Genomic DNA, 22,551 nt, shown 5'->3' with positions numbered 1-22,551 from the left:
GTGGAATTCGATTTCTTCTTCTTTAAATTAAAGGTTTTCAATAAGATATTCTCTAAGCTAAGGTTCAATTATAACATTTTATATTCAGTGTTATAGGTGCTTTTGAATTGGAATATACTCTATTCAAATAATACTTCTTGGTGGAGCATCCTATAGTCCTTCATCACGTTTTTTAGGCTTTCTATATCATATATACTGAGCACTAGACAACTCTGTCATGCTACATACCATATCCAATGGCCTAATATTAACTAAAAACTATGACTTCTGTTATTCACTGAAGAATATGTTTGTGACTGCTATGACCTTATCTCTCCCTCTTTCCTTCTCTATCTCATTTCTATTTCTATTTCTATATTACGTATGATTGTCTCTGTCTAGATCTGCATCTACACTAATATGTACGTTTTATCATTATCTAAGTATATCTACCTAGCTATTATCTAACTGTATTTAAATGGATTCTTGTTTAGTATAATACATGATATATTTATTTAAATGCATATACATAGCTAATGAGTTGTCTTCCCTTTTTATTTTGTAAATATCTTTATATACAAAATATATAAATAGCTGTATGGAAAGATATCCATCTATAGCTACATATATATATACATATATATATATCAACAGATAGGTGTAGATCTACATATTATATACTTACTTATGTGAGTGTATACATCTGCTCATATGTGTATATTTGTAGACAGAGATGATAGATATAGATATCTTAATTCAATATTTCTCCAAGTGCAATTGACATGTTTTCTCAATGATCATAAACAAATTGACTTTATTACCTAGGATAAATATAAATATATAGACACATTGATAATTACTTGATATTGTTAATGCACAACGCCCAAATAAAGTTTTATATGAGGATTGACTAAATTGATCAATCAAGAGAATATATAGGCTCAGATTCAATCCAGCTCAGACTCTGTCTTGCTGAGATTCTTTCTGGCCCACTTCTCAATACAAGTGTCATAATGCATAGGTTCCTTAAGAGTCAATCTAATACTGCAAACCTTTAATAAGCTTTCTTTTACTTTGGTTGGAAGAAATCTTGAGTTAAGTTCATTTGACAGGACAGGACGTGTATGTATTTTGGAGGTCCCCAGCACCCTGAACCTCAACATATGGTTCCCTCACCAGGAATCACTACTAATCTAAAGTTCTCCAGTCACGACCGGAAAGTATATAAGCCTCTTCGTCTCCTTATCCACTTCTCCCTCTCCATGTAACTTGGAAGTGTTTTTTGGGTCTGATCTTCAGGTTCTAGGCTACTAGGAGGCTGTCTGGTACAAGTTCTCAGGCCAGTGGTTATGTTGGAAGCCACGAACCTGGGTGCACTTAGTGAAGCACGGAGGACAGTGACAGAGGCCCTGCTTTGAAGTATGTGCCAGATTCTTTCAATACCTTTGGTGAAAAGGAATTGGGAAAGCTTCGAGGTACCTTTTAGTTACTGTTTTTCCTTGGTTTGTTATGTTTGTTTTTCGAGGCTTACTCCCAAATCTTCCTTTATGGCGGAAGGGACTTCCAGCCCCCACACCAATAATGGGTCACGCCTTTGCCATTCCCAAAAGTTTTCCTTTGGTTTGTCTTTTACAAAATTGAGAAAAATTTAGTTTCTTTAAAGAACTTTAAAAGAAAAAGCTAGTGTTCTTTTGCAACACTATTTGGCCTTAATACCACTTAGGGGGCCACAAAGCATGACCTATCTCTGGGACTTTAAAATTTTATACTCTTTTGTACTTAGAATTATACTGTAGCAGAGAAGGAAAATGGATAGAAGTTTCCTATATAATGGCATTTGTCTAACTCTCTCAAAGTGCTGTGCTCAGGAAAGATTGTAAGATGCTCATAGCTGGAGCTGCCCCACAAAGGGGCAATGGAAGGCAACTGCACATTCTGTATAATACCCTTCTTATGGCTCCGAGGGATTCATCACCCACCACTCCCTAGGCCCAAACCACCGCTTTTGCTGAGGCGCCTCCCCCTGCAGCACCTCCCCCTGAAGCCGCTCAGGCCTCAGGCTCCACCCCCACAGCAGTCTCTGGGACATCTCCCCCCGACCCCGACCCCTCCTCAGGTGCCAGCTATTCTTTCCCCTTGCCAGCCTGATCCCTCAGCCTTGCAGCCTAATCCAGTTCAGCTAGCATTCCTCAGCCCCTCCCTCACAAGAAGTGGGACTTCCTTTCTCTCTAACCAAATCCCTATCTCCACAGCCCCTTCAAGGCTTTTCCTCCTGGGGGAAGTGCCTGCCTCTAGTGGGACACTTAGAGTGCATGTCCCATTCTTCATCTCAGACCTCATTCTTGTCAAAGACAAACTGGGGAGATATTCAGAAGATCCCACTAGATTTATTGAGGGTTTTAGGGACATATCCTTACAATTCAAACTTTCTTGGGGTGATTTACATGTCCTCTTCTCTACCTGTTGTACCATTGAGGAGAAGAGGAGAATCTGGAAAGAGCCCAAAAATTCGAAGATCATTTGTGACCCCACGAAATAACCCCCTGGAACAGCAGCTGTTCCCACTAGTGATCTAGGATGGGATTAGCAGTAGAGTGAGGATAGGGGAAAGTGAGATCATGATAAGGTGCCTGTTAGAAGGCCTAAGGCTGAATTTCAAAAGCAAATAAATTTTCAAAAAGTTAGGGAAACTACTCAGGCAGAAAAGAAATACCCTGCCCTTTTTCAAGACAGGCTAGTAGAAGCTATTAAAAAGTACACAAATTTGAATCCTGACTCTGTAGAAAGGATAGCAATACTTAGAATGTATTTTATTAATCAGTCTGCTCCATATATTAGGAGGAAACTGCAGAAATTGGCAATGGGACCCCCAACACCCTAAGCCCAATTACTGTAGATGGCCTTTGGAGTCTTTAACAACAGAGGCCTAGTTGCAGCAAGAATTAGAGACAGAGAACTTGTTCAATTCTTGACTATTGCCATGGCCAGGAAAAGACACAGGGAGTACCCTCCTATATTCTCCCCTTGGAAGAAACCCAGCTCCTTGGGCAGTGGAGAAACCTGCTTTTGATGCCACAAGGAGAGTCACTATTCCAAGGAGTGACCCTGTAGTGCGCCCACACACACACACACACACAAGAGGGAGCCCCTGGAAGCCACTTGTGTAGCCTGGCCCATGTGACCAGGAGGAATATTGGAGGAAAGATTGTCTCTAAGGTTGGGAAAGTGGGCGAGCCTCCTCCTAATCCTTCAGGCTTCTCAAGACTTGGAAGGAAGAGAAAGCTTGGTACTTCGCAGTGCTCCTACTTTCTCCCTTTCTCTTGCTAAGCCTTAGGCAAAAACCAAGGCTGACGGTAAGGTTACCCACTTTAACATGCCTAAGTTCTCTGTTTTAACCAGTTACTCAGGCCCTACCCACCCATCAACCCATCGGATCCTGGGCGTGGAAGGTGAAATAAAGGGATGTCTTCAAACATACCCCCTCCCCTATTTACTTAACGATCTATTGTTTAAAGGCTCCTTCCTTATGATCTCATCTTGACATACCTCCATGTTGGGAAGGGACCTGAAGGTGAATTTGGGGAGTCACTTTTCTCTAGCTAAATCTCCCATCTCCCTTTTGTCTCAGTTTACTAGACCTCCTCATGTTTGCTTGAAAGTGTGGGAAACAGGGAAATTGTTTGGGATCTGGAAATTGCTAGGTTAGCAACTTCTGCCACTCTAGCCCTTGTTTGCCTCCCAGACCCTAAAGTTTTGCCCATGGCTGTCAATATCTAATTAAGCCCAAGTCCTCGAAGGTACTGCAGCCATTAATTGTACACAAGGCCCTGAATAACTTTCTGTAGAATGGAACCCCAAGCAGACTAAATCTTTTGAGACTTTGAAAACTAAATTCACCACCACTCCATTATTAGCTCTATCCAATCTAGAAAAACCTTTCACTTGGTATGTTGTTGAAAGGAGAGGACAGTCTTTGGGAATCTTAACCCATTCCTTAGTGTCTGACCCCAGGCCAGCTGATGTTTTAATTTACGCAAAATATGCTTTCCGTATTCTACATGCCCATAGAGTAATTTGGAAACAAAGGGGATCTCTGACAGAAAAAAAATTCCCCTATCAAACATAAACTTCCATGTTTTGATCTTTGCCATAGTCATCTTTAATTTTCTTGGGGAAATTGTCTTTTATGCCAGATAAATCGTCTTTTCTTTACACTCTTTTTGTGCCTGTTTGGTCCTTAGTTGCCCAAGCTCCTTGCCAGATTTTTCTCTTCCACAGTCAAAGCCATCAACTTCTAAATGAGTGCTCAGGCTACGTATCCCTTGAAAAGGATCCAGTGAGGCAGGGGAAGTGACACATCCCTTCCCAGCAGGAAGCAGTTTCAGAAGCTGAGACCTTAGCCCTTTACCCCAAAAGAATTTGGGTCCCATTTGTTTGAGGTGGGAATGATGGGGTTCAGACTCTGGGAACCTCCTTGAACTCCCTTTGAATCTTCCCACTTAATCTGGCCCATCATGCTCAAATGTGTTACCCTTAACCTAGCCTGGCCATCCACTGTCTGTTGCCCCTGGATTGCCCTACCTGCTTCCCCCCAAACCATTCATTGTTTGAAACTTCCCAATTCCTCCTAGCTATTTTCCACCATTGATATGACTGGTTACTCTAGTGTCATCAAGATCCTCCTTATAACCTCCTTCCAGATTACTAGACCGCTTCTGGATCTTTTCCAAGGTCTTTCTGTATATACGTTCCATCTCGCCTCCATGAAGGCAGATTCAATCCATCTCAATAATAGCGGTGATAATGGAATTCTTGTTTCACCTCCCATCTAGTTGCAAATGTTTCTAATTTATCTTCATTACATGTAATGGTTACCTAACTGTAAGGAAAACAAATATAACTATGCTCTCTAGTGCTTTTACTAGACAAACGTGCTGTATTTTGTGAAAGCTTTTCCTACATTTGTTGAGATAATCATATGATTTCTGTTAGCTTTGTTATTGATATATTCAATTATGCTGACAGTTTTCTTAATACTGAACTAGCCTTGCGTTTCCCGTATAAAACCCATCTGCATGTGGTATATTGTTCTGGTAATAAATTGCTATAATCTCTTTGCTAATATTTTATTTAAAATTTTTGCATTGAAATTCAGCAGGAAAATTGGTCTCTATATTCCCCTCTCATTTGGCTCTTCCTGGTTTAGGGATCAGCAAGGTTTTGTGCCATAAAAATAATTTGGTAGGACTCTTCACCTATTTTTCAAAGAATTTATGCAGTTTGGAATTAATTGTTCTTTAAATGTTTGGTGAAATTCTCTTGCAAATCCATCTAGACTGGAGATAGGGAGCTCATTGATGACTTGGTCTATCACTTTCTTGCGTTTTTTTTCTAAAATGAGGTTGAATATTTTATTTCCTCTAGTGTTAATCTGAGCAATTCAGATTTTTCTAAATACTCATCCATTTCACTTAGATTGTCAGGTGTGTTTGTGTACAGTTGTGCTAAATAGCTCATAGTTATTGCTTTAATTTCCTCTTCATTGGTGATGAATCCACCCTTTGCATTTTTTTTGTACTGATATTTTGGTTTTCTTCTCTTTAAAATCCAATTCATCAAGGTTTATTTACTTTAGTGTTTTTATCTCATAAAATCTGCTCTTCAAGCTATTGATTGCTACAATTTTTTCCTACGTTCACTTTGACTAATCTCTCCTATTTTCACAATTTAGTATTTACTATGGGTTTTTATTGTTCTAGCTTCTTTAGTTGTGCTCTTTAGTTTATTTCATTGAACTCAGCTTTTTATTTACTTCATGTAAGCTTTAGAGATCTAGAATTTCTCCTAAGAACTGTTTTGGCTGCACCCGAGAAGTTTTGATGTGTTTGCTCGTTACTGTCATTCTCTTTGATGAAATTATTGCTTTTATGATTTGTTGTTTGAACCACTCATTTTTTAGGATTAGATTATTTAGTTATCAATTAAGGATTAGTTTATCCTTCCATGAACCTTTATTACATGTAATTTTTGTTGTTTGATATTCTGAAAAGGATGCCTTTAATATTTTTACTGTGCTGCATTAGATTGTCATTTGTGCAAGTAAATTTGAGAATCTAAATGATATGAATGGCTATTTTAAAAAATGTAAATTTCCCAGAGTAATACAACAGTAAGATGAATACTGAAATAATCCCATCTCATAAAAAGAAATTGAGCAAGCCATCAATGAACTTCCTAGGAATAAATCTCCAGGGCCAGGTGAAGTTACAAGTGCGTTCCGTCAAACATTTAAAGAGCAGTTAATTCCAATATCTTATAGACAATTTGGGAAAATTGGTGAAGAAGGAGTCCAACCAAATTCGTTTTATGATACAAATATAGTTCTGATACCTAAACCAGGAAGAGCCAAAACAGAGAAAGAATATTATAGACTAATTTCTCCAATGAATATGCATGCAAAAATTTTAAATAAGATATTAGCAGAAAGAATACAGAAGCTTAATACAACAATAATACGTTACAATCAGGTAGGATTTATACCAGAAATGCAGGACTGGTTCAATATTAGGAAAACTATCAGCATTATTGATCATATCAGCAACAAAACTGACAGAAGCCACAGGATTATCTCAATAGATGCAGAAAAAGGTTTTCAAAAATACAACACCTATTCCAGTTGAAAACATTGCAGAGCATAGGAATAAATAGAACTTTCCATAAAATAATAAGAAGCATCTGCCTAAAACCATCAGCAAGCATTAAATGCAATGAAGATAAGCTGGATGCAATTCCAATAAGATCATGGATGAAACAAGGATGTCCATTATCACAGCTATTATTCAGTATGGTACTAGAAATGCTAGCTTTAGCAGTAAGAGAAGAAAAAGAAATTGAAGAAATTAGAATAGGCAGAGAAGAAACTAAGTTATCACTCTTTGCAGATGAGGTGATGATATACTTAGAGAATCCCAGAGAATCAAGTAAACAGCTACATGACATATTAAACAACTTGGGCAAAGTTGCAGGTTACAAATAAACCCAAATATATCATATGCATTTCTACATATTACTAACAAAGCCCAACAACAAGAAATAGAAAGACAAATCCCATTTAAAGCTATGGTAGACACTTGGTTGGTTGTTGTCCTTCGTCTTCAAAGAGGATCAAAATGACATCACCATTGTAAAGTGAAATTTCATTGTGTCCAGCTGTGGCTGATCAGACCAATACAAGCTCGGACTGCTTTACCATAGGTTGGGCACAGATAGTCCGTGTGAATATTTGAGGTGGTTATCCAAAATTTTCTCACCCTGCACTTGCTTTGTTCTGTCTCAATTCTGCTTTGCTCAATGAGCACAGCACCTTTTCTTATGTGGGCATGCCATGCTGAGTGGTCCTGTACCAGTGTCTCCCACCTTGCACAGTCAAATACAAAGTTCTTGAGAGAGACCTTAACAGTGTTTTTGTATCCTTTCTTCTGGTCACCATGTAATCACCTGCCCCATGCAAGTTCTCCATGAAATAGTCTTTATGGCAAGTGTATAATCTGCATTCAAACAAAGTGGCCAGCCCATTGGAGTTGTGCTCTCATAAGCATAGTTTGAATACTTGGCAGCTGAGCTCGAGCAAGGACTTCAGACTTCAGACACTATAAAACATCTTGGAGTCTACCAGCCAAACCAAACCCAGGGATTATATGAACACAAATGCAAAACACTTTTCTCACAAATAAAGTCAGATCTAAGTAAGTGGAAAAACGTCAACTGTCCTTGTGTAGGCTGAGTTAATATACTAAATATGACAATTCTACCTAAATTAATTTACTTATTCAGTTCCATATCAATCAAGCTACCAGAAAATTATTTTGTAGAGCTAGTAAAGATAATATCACAATTCATCTGGAAAAACAAAAGGTCTAGAATACCAAGGGAACTAATGAAAAGAAATGTTAGGGAAGGTGGTCTAGCCCTAGCACATCTCAAAATGTATTATAAAGCAGCAATCATCAAAACCACTGGGTACTGGTTTAAAAGTAGATGGCTAGACCTGTGGAATAGGTTAGGTACTTAAGGCATAGTAGTCAATGAATATAGCAATTTACTGTTTAATAAATTCAAGGACCACAGCTTCTGAAATAAGAATTCACCGTTTCACAAAAAATTGCTGGGAATACTGGAAAACAGTGTGACAGAAATGGCATAGACAAATGCTTGACGCTGTACGCAAGAATAAAGTGCAAATGAATACAAGATCTAGGTATAAAAACTGACAATATAAACAAATTAGAGGGGCAAGGATTAGTGTATTCGTTAAATTAATGGAGAATGGAGAAACTTATGGCCAAACAAAGGATAGAGATCATTATGAAGTGTAAAATGGATAGTTTTGATTACATTAAATTGAAAAGTTTTTGCACAAACAAACCCAATGCAACCAAGATTAGGAGGGAAGAAGATAACTGGTAAAGAGTTTTTGCAACTAGAGTGTGTGATAAAGGAATCATTTCTAAAATATATAGAGAACTGAGTGAAATTTACAAGAATACAAGTCATTTGCCAATTGATAAATGGTTAAAGGATATGAACAGGCAGTTTTCAGAGGAAGAAATTAAAGCTATCCGTTGTCACATGAAAAAAGCTCTAAATCACTACTGATTAGAGAGGTGAAATCAAAACAACTCTGAAGTATCACATCACATGTATCAGATTGGCTAACATGACAATACAGGAAGACGATAAATGTCGGAGAAGATGTGGGAGAGTTGAAACACTAAATCCCTGTTGGTGGAGCTTTCAGCTGATCCAACCATTCTGGAGAGCAATTTAGAACTATGTCCAAAGCCCTACACAAATGTGCATACCCATTGACCCAGTCATATCGCTTGTAGTACTGCATCCCCAAGAGAACATAAAAATGAAAAAGGGTCCAACATGTTCAAATATATGTGTGTGTGTATATATATATATATATATATATATATATATATATATATATATATATATATATATATATATATATATATATATATATATATATATATATATATATGCCCATCGATTGAGCAATGACTGAGCAAGTAGTGGTATATGAATTTAATGTAATACAATTGTGCTATAAGAAATGATGATCAGGAAGACTTCATAGAGGCCTGAAAGGACTTGTTTGAATGGATGCTGAGTGAAAGGAGCAAAACCAGGATAACTTTTTACACACCAACAACCACAGTGTGTGAAGAATTTTTCGGGTAGACTTAATCCTTCACAGCAATGCAAGGACCTAAAAATATCCCAGTGGACTCTCGGGGCAAAACGCCTTCCACATTCATAGAAAGAACTATGGAATTGGATCTCTATGTTTTGTTTTGAGTTGTTTTGTTTTGTGGTTTCTCTCACTCATTGTAATTTTTCTATGCAACATGACTAAGTTGAAAATGTATTTTATATCTGTGTCGAACCTATATAAGATTGCAAGCCGTCTTGGAGAAGGAGTGTGGAGGGAGGCAGGAAGGAGGGGAAATGGGGGGGGGGGGAATCTAAGATATAATGAAGTGATTGTAGAAAACTAAATAAAATATTTTTTTTAAAAAAGAGAATAAGATTGTGATTTTTTTTTTTTACTTCTGATTTCCCCCTCCTCCCATTTGCTTTCCCTTCTGTTATTCCCCCCTACTTTGCTGTAGTGTATGATAGGTTTTCATACCAAATAGAGTGTGCTAGTTATTCTCTCCTTAAACCAAATCCCATGAAAGTAAGTTTTACTTTTTTCCTCTCACCTACTCCCTTTTCCCCTCCATTGAAAAAGGTTTTTCTTTCCTATTTTGTGTGAGATATAATTTACATCATTCTATTTCTCCCTTTCTACTTCTCCCAATGTATTCCTCTTACTCCTCAATTTTATTTTTTAGATATCAACACTTCACATTCAACCCACCCTGTGCCCTCCGTCTAAATGTTTATAATCCCTCCAACTACCTGAATGTTAGGAAAAGTCTCAAGAGTTACAAATATTATGTTCCCATGTAGGAATGTAAACAGTTCGATTTCAGTAAGTCTTTTTTGAATGCTTGTTCCTGATTACCTTTTCGTACTTGTCTTGATTCTTATGTTTGAAAGTCAAATTTTCTATTCAACTCTAGTCTTTTCATCAAAAATACTTGAAAATTCTGTTTCATTGAATGACCAATTTTTCCCCTGAAGTGTTGTACTCAGTTTGTTGGGTAGGTGATTCTTGGTGTTAATCCTAGTTCCTTTGAGTTCTGGAATATCGTATTCCAAGCCTTGTGATCCCTTAATGTAGAAGCTGCTACATCTTGTGTTATCCTGATTGTGTTTCTACAATACTCAAATTGTTTCTTTATGGTTGCTTGTTATATATTCTCCTTGATGTAAGAGTTTTAGAATTTGGTTACAATATCCCTAGGAGTTTTCCTTTTGGTATCTCTTTCATGAGATTCTTTCATTGGATTCTTTGAATATCTGTTTTACCCTCTGGTTCTAGAATATTAGGGCAGTTTTCCTTGATCATTTCTTGAAAGGTCATGTCCAGGCTCTTTTCCTATCATGCCTTTCAGGTAGTCCTATAATTTTTAAATGGTCTCTCCTGGATCTATTTTCCACGTCAGTTGTTTTGCCAGTGAGATATTTCACATTGTCTGCTGTTTTTCATTCCTTTGATTTTGTGTTATTTCTTGATTTTTCATAAAATCATTAGCTTCCATCTATTCCATTCTAATCTTTAAAGAATTATTTTCTTCAGTGAAAAAAAGAGCCTTTGGAAAACCTTGTCCATCTGGACAATTCAACTTTTTAGGTCATTCCTCTCCTTATTGGTTTTTTGCATCTCTTTTGCCATTTGGATTAGCCTATTTTTAAGTTGTTGTCTTCTTCAGAATTTTTTGGATCTCCTTTGGGAAGCAGTTGACTAATTTTTCATGATATTCTGACATCACTTCCATTTCTCTTTCAAATTTTTGCTCACTTACCTTACTTGATTTTCACAATCATTTTGAGCTCTTCCATGACCTGAAACCAATTTATATTTTTCTTGGAGGCTTTGGATGTAAGAGCTTTGACTTTGTTGTCTTCTTCTATTTGCATATTTTTGTCTTCCTTATCATCAAAGTAAGATTCTATAGTCTGATTCTTTTTCTGGTTTTTGTTCATTTACCTGGTCATTTACTTGACTTTTGAGCTCTTTGTGAAGGCAGTTCCAACTTCCACTGGGGATGTGGGGTGTACTGTCAGTGATCATCCCCGGCATAATCTGTGGTCCCAGAGCTCCAGAAATAGCTACTACTGCTGCCCTGCTGCTGCTGTAGCTGCTGAGTGCTCCTCCACCCACTCTCCCATCCTGAGGCTGGGGCTGGGCCACTCTACTCTGTCACATAGGTTGTACAGATTTTTCTCACTGATCTTCCAAATTGTCCTCAGTGGTTTTTGGTATCATGAAGTCTGAAAACTGCTGAAGATGTCAGAAATTTGGTTCCCCTGAGGCCTCCTCAGGTTTTGTGTGTGCTGGCATCACCCAAGGTGGACTGTACTCTACTCCCAATGCAGTGCATTGGCCTTACAGACTGTCTTTGGCTGGAGATTGGCTTCACTCCGTCATTCTGTGAGTTATGCTCCAGAATTTGTTTAGAGACTTTTTATACAGTTATTTGGATGGGTTTGGGGGAAGAGCTCTGGAAGTCCCTGTTTTTACTTTGCCATCTCGTCTCCACACCCATTTTTCTGTTGTGATTTTTTTAGGTAATATATGTCAAATTTTTGTATAGTTGTCATGTGCTGCTGAGAAAAATGTTATATTCCTTTCCATACTTATTCAGATTTTTTCAGAGGTCTATCATATCCAACTTTTCTAAAATTCTGTTCAACCCCTTAACTTTTTTCTTACTTATTTTTTGGATAGATTTATCTAGTTTTGAGAGAGGGAGGTGAAGGTCCCTCACTAGCACATTTCGCTGTCTATTCCTGTAACTCACTTAAGTGCTCCTCTAAGAATTTGGATGCTATACCATTTGGTGAATATATGTTTAGTATAGATATTATTTCATTGCTTATGATACCTTTAAGCAAGATGTACTTTCCTTCCTTATCTCTTTTAGTTAGATTTTTTTTTTTGGTTTTTCTGAGATCAGCATTGTTATCCTTGCCTATTTTTTTTATTTCACCTGCAGTATAATATATTCTACCCCAGGCTTTTACCTTTACTCTGTGAATATCTCTCCACTTCAAATGTGTTTCTTGTAAACAATTTAATATGTGATTATTTTATATTAATATAGGATTATTTTATATTAATCTACTCTGATATTCACCTCCTTTCTATGGGAGAGTTCATCTCATTCACATTCAGTAATGATTACTGTGTATTTCCCTCTATCCTATTTTCCCCTCTGTTCGTACTTTTCTCTCTCCTTTTTCCCTCTCCCTTCTCACCGGTATTTTGCTTATGAATACCACCTCCCTCAGTCTGGGCTCCCATCTGTCAGCCCCCTTCCTTTCTCTTTCTCCTTTCTCCTACTGCTTCCCTATAGGAGAAGATAAATTTCTATACCCAACTGAGTATTTATGCTATTACTCTTTGAGTCAAATCCAATGACTGTAAGGTTCAAATACTCCTTTCTTGATTTCCCTGTAATAGGTCTTTTGTGCCACTTCATGTCATGTAATTTAGCCTATTCTGCCTCCCCTATCCTCTTCTCCTAGTACCAACCTTTTTAGCCTTTTAATTTTTTTTATATCGTCATATCAAATTCAGCTTATACCTACATCCTCTGTTTATGAATACTCCTTCTAGCTGCCCTAATAGAAATGCATTTCTCAAGAGTTATTATCATCATCTTCACATATAGGGATTTTAATAGGCTAATCTTAATGAAAAGCATGCATTTTTCCCCTTTCTTGTTTACCTTCTTATGCTTCTTTTGAGTCTTGCATTTGAAGGTCAAATTTTCTGTTCAGCTTTGTTTTTACACTCGATTTTGCTGGGTTGTTGGGAGAGAGAGATGGGGAAAATGTGGCAGAAGGCATGTGAGTAACACATGTGAATGAGAGAAACAGGAGTTCATGGCAAATGGCCTCCTTTTTAATGCTAAAATATGAGAAAAAATTTATCCACTTGAGAGAATGGAGGGAGGGCGAGACATTGGAAGTTTGAGTAGGGATGAAAACGTTGGAAGAGCCACTGTAAAGAGTTGTGTAGTGTGTTGATAACGGATGTATACGTAGTATGATTGTCTAGCAATAGTGAGAAATAAGCTGATATCATGCAATAAAAATTTGTAATGGACCAAGTCCTAATAGTTGTATGAATTTTTCCACCTTAATTCAACAGCATTATTTTCCTCATATAATTTATCATACCGGTTAAGTTTTGGTTATTTCCCCTTTTTATGAAGAAAAAAATCCTCTTCTGCACAGTAAACAAAAAATGAATTCAAACATAAAAAATAACAATGCTTTTACCCTGATTTCCTTCAATCCTCTTTCTGTGATTTTGGTCTATTGATTACTGATAAGTTTTCAATACTTGAAGGGAAGGAAAATGAACCCTCGTGTGAGCATAAATTTTAGACAAAGGGTTTAAGAGGAAATCATATTGCAGAAAAAATTAATGACCCAAAATATTTCTTGACTTGGTTTTGTATAGTAATTTTTAAGCCCAGTTGACAATACTTTAAGATATTTGATTACTTTTGCTAAAATTATAATAAAATATAATGTACATTTCTATGTCTCGTTAGAATTCCCTGAACAAAATTTAGCATTTTTTGATTTCATTAAATAATTTTACTTGTAGATTACTTATCTGAAGGAAGAAAGGAGGGAAGGTGGCAAGGTAGGAAGGAAAGAAAGAAGGAAGAAAAAACGAGAATTTATTACACACACACTGTCAGACACTTTGTGGTTTGCATTACAATTATTTTTTTTTTGATCTTAACAAAAACCGTGGGAGGTTATGCTATGATTTTCCCCTATTTTACATTTATAGAACTGAGGGTCACAGAGAGTCACACATCCAGTAAATGTTTGTGGTCATATTTGAACTCAGGTCTTCCTTACTCCAGGACCAATATTCAATCCACTTGGCTTCTGCTATGAGGAATGAAGACTGTTTCTGTTTGAATTTTTAGCTTCTGGTCTGTGAGTCCAGCTACCATATCAGACTCATATAGTTAAATTTGTGATTGTCAGTTCCCAAAGGTCACAAAGGGACATTTAGTATGTCTTTTCAGGAGCTAACACTGCTATTATGCAACACATTTAGTTTTTAATTCTAATTATCAGAATTCATCAGAGAAACATTTTCAAGTATTTAAATGGCAAACTCTCAAAAATAGCGTTAGTTTGTAATTATCATTTGGGTGACATCGTAATATTGAATTGAAGATCAACATCACAAGTCACTCTTGAGGGCAAGAGACTCCATGAGCACTATTATGGAAAGAGTTATGGGTTATGATATAGTCCAAAGGTGTTTCCACAAATAACTGTGAAAGGAGAATAATGTAATTGTTGATGGAATGGGCATTGTTAATTAGATATGTGACCAGAAAAGGAGGTGTACTTTAGAGCAAGAGATATCCAGTAGACAGTGCATATTTTCCACTGTTTTACATGCAGTAAAAGTATTCAATGTAAATTTTGCATGCAATACAGAGGAAGCCATCTTTCTCCTAACCCTATCGTACCAGGTGGAATATATGTCAATGTTTATGAAGAAAAGCAGGCACAAGTTTCACAGGATACGAAAGTGTAGATATTCTGTATGTTGAACTTTGTGGGGAAAACTTATCACAAAGAATCAATTACTCAATGAGTATGTATTAATCAACTACTGTATACTACGTATTATGATAGGTGAGATATAAAAACAAAAAAAAATGAAATGGTCTCTGTACTCAGAGAACTTCGATACTTACATCCTATTTCTATGAGAGCATTAATTTTTTTTAGGAAATTTATTATTAATAACATTATCATTATTTCACCATTATTTTCAGTCAGTGAAAGTCATTACCAGCTTGGGGATAAAGGAAGTCTTCATTAAGGAGATGGTATTTAATTTGAGCTCTGAAAGAAGCTTGAGTTGTAGATGTTAAAGCTGAGAAAGAAGGTAGTTCTGGGCATGGGATAATTGTTCAAAGGTATAGAGACAGAAAATTAAAAGTAATGTATATTTATTCAGAAAATTTAGATTTTGAAGAGTTTCAAATATGAAACATACCATTTTATGTTTGATTCTGAAATTTATGGGAAGCCACTTGATCTGGAAGTGATTTATAAAGCTCGTGTTTTACGATAGAGTTCAAATTCACCATGTTTGGAACTCATCGAGGACAGGTAGCAGTGGCTTGACCAGCTGCTTTCCCCTGTAAAGTTTTTTTTTTTTTCCTACTAAATATGTTTATATGATAATTCCTAGTCTTTGGTCTTTCTCCTTGAAAGATAAAACATAAAGACTATACCTTTAAAATGGCATAGCTTTCACACTATAATTATTTAATACTAGCTAATCTGACACAGATAAAAGTCATACATATTACTTTGTTGTATTGCTCTTGATCCCACATGAGTTTCAAAAGAAAGAAAGAAATATACACGCTCACTCCAACTAAAATAAGCAGATAAAGTATGTCATTTATTTCATTGCCCTCAGAATCCATCATCAAGTTCATCTCATTATGGACCTTAGTGGTAACTCCATTAATTATTTTAATACTCTTAGCTGGGTGTATTGTGTATATATGTGTGCATATATGTATGTTTGTATGTAGGTATGATTTTCTTTATGTCCACCTCCACTAGCTTCATTAATAACATTTTAACGTTTTACCACTCTATCAAAACAATTTGTTTTTCTGCCTTGAGAATGATAAATTTAATGCAAAATGAAAAAAAAACTCTGAGGTACTTCCTCAAACCTAACAGATTGACTAATGGGACAAAAAAAGGAAAATTATAAATTTTGGACATGTGAGAAAATTGGAAAACTAATTGTAACATCAATTCACAGTGCCTACAGCAGCCACGAATATGCTGGTGCAATTCTGAATCATGAAATACAACAGACCATCCCCATGGAAGATATAGCCAAAGCATTTATTCAGATACCAGAAAGTCAAATCCACCATTGAAACAAAAATCTATACACAATGACAATGCAGAGGACAACAACACCATTTCCAAGCATTCTCCTGCTAGGGCCTTTCCATGAACACACAAACATTCAGGAGCCTAGCTGTCTGCCTTCTCTTTCCCTCCCTCAGTTCTGACTGCCCTGACCAGTTTTCTCTCAGCTGCCTCTTCCTGTTGTACCCTCCATGATCCACTCCTTTTTGTTCCATGTGACTTGACTCATGTGACAACTTTCATGTGACCCAGTCAGGTCACATGGTCCTATTAATGAATGGGAAAGACCCTCCCATTTAAATTATCATTACACTAATATATTGCTGGTGGGCTTGTGAACTGATTCAGTCACTCTCGAGAACAATTTAGAACTATACCCACAAGGCTATAAAACTGTATACTCTTTGATCACGCAATACCACTACTGCATCCCTATTCTAAAAAGACTACATAAAAGGGAAAAAGGAACCCACATGTACAAAATATTTATAGTAGCTCTTGTGGTGGCAAAGAATTGGAAACACAAATGTCAGGGAGGGAAGATGGCGGAGTGACTGGTAATTGCTATCTCCCTCCCCTTCTTGATCTTGAAGAGCCCAGTGAATATCTGCCCAGGAAAATCCTGGAACAATGGGAGCAGCAGAGGGCGTAAGCAGTCTCTTAGCCCCTGAGGCTAGGAAAATGGCTAAAGGGGTCCATCTTGCTGTGTCTAAAGGGGAAAAGTGCAGGACCAGAGCTGTCCCAGACAGTCACACCTCAGCAAACTGGGAGAAGATCCTGAGCTCCAGGGGAGTGAAGTCTGCAAATGTCAACACCGGGAACCCAGGTGCACCTCAGCATCACAGGGGAATTGAGAAGACACTAGAACAGAAGGGAACACCAACTGATGGGCTTGCCTATGCTTTAACTAAGCAGAGGAGACCTCTTGCGGCCAGACCACCCACCCACCCCACCCCCACACCCCCACACATACACACACACACTTAACACAGTAACTCCAGGGTAATTCTGGGGAAACTCAAAAAGATTTCACCTGGCCTCTGCTTTCCAAAAGCACCCAGCTCAGCACCAGGTAAGCTGCAGCATTTTAGCTTCCAGCTGAAAGAACCAGAGGTCATAACACACAAAGTCTCAAGGTTTAGGCACAAGAACTGTAACACTGGGCCCCCTGTACCACAGACTCAGAGATCTACTGTAAAAGCCAGGAAAAGGGTGATCATCATGACTAAGAAGCAAAGCAGAAAAAAATAATCCTACAATCTTTCTATAGTGACAAGGACCAAAACACTATTACCAAAGAGGTCAACATTGAGCTTATACTCCCATTGGGAAATTCAGAAGGGAACTGCTCTGAAGCAAAAAGAGCATTCATACAAGAGCTCCAGAAGGATTTTAAAAGTCAGATTAGAGAAACATAAGAAAAACTGACCAATGATTTAAAAAATATTAAAAAAGAAATCACAGAAGGATTTAAAAGGAAAATTGGACAAATGGAAAAGGAAGTACAAAACCTAATCGGAGAAAATAACATCTTAAAAGAACAATTGGACATATGAAAAAGTTAACTGAAGAAAACATTTTGATAAAAATTAGATTCAGGGAAGCAGAAGCTGATGAATCTATGGGACATCAAGAAACGGTGAAACAGAATCTAAGAATGAAAAGTTAGAAAAAATTTTAAAATATCTAATTGGAAAAACAACTGACCTGGAAAAGACGTCCAGGAAAGAAAATCTAAGGATTGTTGGTTTACCAGAATACCATGATGAAAAAAAGAGCCTGGACAATATCTTCCAAGAAATCATCAAGGAAAACTTCTCAGAAGTCCTATATCCAGAGGGCAAAATAGCAATGTAAAGAATCCACCGTTCACCTCCTGAAAGGGATTCGAAACCCAAAACACCAAGGAATATCGTTGCCAAATACCACAACTGTGAAGTGAAGGAGAAAATGCTGCAGGCAGCCAGAAAGAAACAATTCAAATATCTAGGAGCTACAGTCAGGATCACACAAGACATTGCAGCTTTTACATTAAAAGATCGGGGGATTGAAATATGATATTCCATAAGGCAAAGGAGATGGGACTAAAACCAAGGATGAATTACCCAGAAAAGTTGAGCTAATATCTCAGGTCAGGAGATGCACATTCAGTGAAAAAAAAGGGATTTTCATGCCTTCCTGATGAAAAGGTCAGAGGTCAATAGAAAATTCGATCTCCAAATGCATGTCTCAAGAGAGGCATAAAAAGGTAAGCAGGGGGAAAGAAATAAACCTGTTATTCAATATGGAGAAACTGCTTGCATCCCTATAAGGGAAGATGATACTCATTAATCTTGGGAATTGTATATTTCTTATGATATATAAAAGGAATATACATAGATAGAGGGAGCAGTATAAAGTTCATATGTCATGACAAAATATATGATTTAAGAGTGTGACGGAATTGTAATGGGAGATGTGAAAAGGAGGAATTAAAAAATGTAAATTAAAACACAAGAAGAGGCACAAAAATATATTACAGTAGAGGGAAAGAGGGGAGAGAGATGAGAATTGTTTGGGAATTACTCTCATCATATCAGATTCAGGGAGGGAATAACAAAATCTGTTTAGTATGGAAATAAAACTACCTCTATAGGCAGTAGGAGGGGAAGTGGGAAAGGGAGGGGTGATTAAAAAGGAGGGGTGTTGAAAGAAGAAAGGGAAGACTGAAGGAGGAGTGATCAAAATTTAAAACTCTATTGGGGGGAGCGGACGCGATGGCCGGTCCCGCGTGGATCCGCAAGGTATCTCGGCTGCTGGGGGCCTTCAGCAACCCAAAACAGGTGACCCGAGGTTTTGCTGGTGGTATGGTTTTTTACATTTAGGTACAGACAGTGACCTTAATCCCAGGAGATGGTATTGGGCCAGAAATCTCAGCTTCTGTTATGAAGATTTTTGATGCTGCCAAAGCACCCATTCAGTGGGAAGAGAGGAATGTGTCTGCCATTAAAGGACCTGGAGGGAAATGGATGATTCCTCCCGAAGCCAAAGAATCCATGGACAAAAACAAGATGGGACTGAAAGGCCCCTTAAAGACACCAATAGCAGCTGGACATCCTTCTATGAATCTATTGCATCGTAAAACTTTTGACCTTTATGCAAATGTGCGCCCATGTGTCTCCATTGAAGGCTACAAAACCCCTTACACAGATGTAAATATTGTCACCATTCGGGAGAACACTGAAGGTGAATACAGCGGCATTGAGCACGTGATTGTTGATGGTGTCTTACAGAGTATCAAACTCATCACCGAAGAAGCTAGCAAACGTATTGCCGAATTTGCCTTTGAGTACGCCAGGAACAATCACCGCAGCAACGTGACTGCTGTGCACAAAGCAAATATCATGCGAATGTCAAATGGGCTTTTTCTTCAGAAGTGCAGGGAAGTTGCAGAAAACTGTAAAGATATTAAATTTAATGAGATGTACCTTGATACAGTATGTTTAAATATGGTGCAAGATCCATCCCAGTTTGATGTTCTTGTAATGCCGAACTTGTATGGGGACATCCTTAGTGATTTATGTGCTGGCCTGATAGGGGGTCTTGATGTCACACCAAGTGGAAACATTGGCGCTAATGGAGTCGCGATCTTTGAATCGGTTCACGGAACAGCCCCAGACATTGTTGGGAAGGACATGGCCAATCCCACTGCCCTGCTTCTGAGTGCTGTGATGATGCTTCGGCACATGGGGCTGCATGACTGTGCAGCAAAGATCGAGACTGCCTGCTTTGCGACAATTAAAGATGGAAAGAGCTTGACAAAAGATTTGGGAGGAAACGCCAAGTGCTCCGACTTCACGGATGAGATCTGCCGCCGAGTAAAAGACCTAGATTAAAGGAGGCATCACCCGTTAGGCTTTGCAGCAATCACTCCTAATGGACACAAGAGAGGAAAACCTGTTGTAGACTATTGACCATCTACGTACGTTGGGCTTGTGTATTTCTTGAGAGCAAACATTGTAAATCAGGCCTTTTCTTAACACATTCAGTGCCCAGGGATGCAAGTGACCCTCTGGTGCCTGCTTCCAGTAGACTTTTTTCGATGCATTGTTTTATTTATTAAATGTCTCTCTCTGGTGAAAATGTTTTATATATTGTAAGAATGGATTCCTGTCCTGTCATTTTCCATTGTTAACCATTTGACACTTGAGTTAGAATAGCCTTTTTCCTCAACTGAAAGACTTGCTATAAATATCAAGATACTGAATTAACAGGAGAAACAGCTAACTTTTTAAAGAAAATCCCTATTTTCCTTGGAGCATGTAAAGTATAAAGAGAAAAAAAACAGGATACTAACATAGCACAAAATGACATTCTTATAAAAATAAACGGGTATAAAAGAAGAATTTCTTGGGAGAGTCACATCGAAGAGGTACAGATAACAGTTTAAAGTTGTGTAGTGAGCTAAAAAATAGATTTGTTCTCCAAAAGATTTACTGTATGCATGAATAAAGATTGTAAACCCGAAAAAAAAAACTCTATGGGGGGGGGAAGGGAGAATGGAGAAAAAAAGCATAAATGGAGGAAAGGGATGGAGGGAAAGACACAGATAGTAATGAAAACTGTGAACTTGAATGGGATGAACTCTCCCATAAAATGGAGACAGCAGAAAGCATTGAAAACCGTAGTCCAACGCTATGTTGTTTACAAGAAACATATAAGAAATGGGGGCATATACACAGGGTAAAGTAAATGGTTGGAGCAGAATATATTATGCTTCAGGTGATGTAAAAAAAATAGCAGAGGTAACAATCCTAATCTCAGACAAAGCAAAAGCAGAAATCTAATCAAAAGAGATAAGGAAGGAAACTATATCCTGCTAAAAGGCACCATAGACAATGAAGCAATGTCATAACTAAACACATATTTTCCAAGTGGTATAGTAAACAAATTCTTAGAGGAGAATTTAAGGAAGTTATAGTAAGAAATACACAGCAAAAGTATAGTAGTAGAAGAACTCAGACTACCCTTCTCTGAACTTGATAAATCTAACCTCAAAACAAACAAGAAAGAAGTTAAGGAGGAGAATAAAACTCTGGATTAGGTAGATATGATAGGAATCTGGAGAAAATTGGATGGGGATAGAAAAGAATATGCCTTTTTCTCAGGGATACATGGCACATATACAAAAATTGACCATGTAGTAGGACATAAAACCTCACAATCCAGTGCAGAAAGGCAGAGATAGTCAATGCATGATTCTTAGACCATAATGCAATAAAATTATAATTAGTTAAATGCCGGGGGAAAAAACCAAAAATTAATTGGAAACTAATAAATCTAATTCTAAAGAATGAGTGGGTTAAGCAACAAATTATGGAAACAATCAACAACTTCTTTCAAGACAATGACAATAATGAGGCAGTCTATGAAACCTTATGGGATACTGCAAAAGGTTTTCTCAGGAGACGTTTTATATCTTTTTAAAAGATTTATTTGTTTAAGTTTTCAACATTCATTTCCACAAAATTTTGAGTTCTAAATTTCTCCTCATCTCTGCCCTCCCCCACCCCAAAACATCAACCATTCTAATTGTCCTTACCACCAATCTGCCCTCCCTTCTAACATCCCTCCCTTCGCTTATCTCCATCTTTTCTTTTGTCATGTAGGGCAAATTAAATTTCTATACCCCGTTACCTGTATTTCTTATTTTCCAATCGTATGCAAAAACAATACTCAGCAGTTGCTCCTAACATTTTGAGTTTCAACTACTGTTCCTTCCTCCCTCCCCACTCACCCCCACTGAGAAGAGAATCAATTCAATATAGTCTATATATGTGTAGTTTTGCAAATGACTTCCATAATAGCCATGTTATGTAAGACTGACTACATTTCCCTCTATGCTATTCTGCCTCCCGTTTCTTCTATTCTCTATTTTGACCTTGTCCCTCCCCAAGAGTGTTCACTTCTAATTGCTCCACGACCTGGTAACTCTGGAGTTTGGCCACAATGATCCTAGGAGTTTCCCTTTTTGGATCCCTCTGCTTCTAGAATATCAGGGCAGTTTTCCTTGATAATTTCATAAAAGATGTTGTCTAAGCTCTTTTTTGATCATGGATTTCAGGTAGTCGCATAATTTTTAAATTGTCTGTCCTCGATCTATTGTCCAGGTCAGTTGTTTTTCCACTTATATATTTCATGTTGTCTTCCATTTTCTCATTCTGTTGATTTTATTTTATGATTTCGTGGTTTCTCATAAAGTCATTGGCCTCCATGTGTTCCATTCTAATTTTGAAAGAACTATTTTCTTCAGTGAGCTTTTGAACCTTCTTTTCCATTTGGTTAATTCTGCTTTTTTAAAGCATTTTTCTCCTCATTGACTTTTGACCCTCCTTTTCCAATTGAGCTACCCTATATTTGAAGGTGTTATTTTCTTCAGCATTTTTGGGTCTCCTTTAT

At 37.5% G+C, this 22,551-nt stretch overlaps 1 protein-coding gene across 1 annotated transcript; it reads left to right on the top strand.

The window, feature by feature from the left end:
• The first annotated feature begins 18,863 nt into the window (after positions 1 to 18,863).
• LOC140516822 (isocitrate dehydrogenase [NAD] subunit alpha, mitochondrial-like) lies at positions 18,864 to 20,235 on the top strand. The gene is made up of 2 exons (XM_072627719.1): positions 18,864 to 18,935; positions 18,978 to 20,235. Exons 1-2 carry the CDS (start codon positions 18,870 to 18,872, stop codon positions 19,986 to 19,988), a joined length of 1,077 nt encoding a protein of 358 aa, XP_072483820.1. The 5' UTR covers positions 18,864 to 18,869; the 3' UTR covers positions 19,989 to 20,235.
• Positions 20,236 to 22,551: the final 2,316 nt, after the last annotated feature.

This window comes from Notamacropus eugenii, chromosome Y (assembly GCF_028372415.1).
Source record: "Notamacropus eugenii isolate mMacEug1 chromosome Y, mMacEug1.pri_v2, whole genome shotgun sequence".
NCBI classification, from domain to species: domain Eukaryota; kingdom Metazoa; phylum Chordata; class Mammalia; order Diprotodontia; family Macropodidae; genus Notamacropus; species Notamacropus eugenii.
The sequence above is the reverse complement of the archived record's forward strand: the minus strand, read 5'-3'. Positions and strand labels throughout refer to the sequence as shown.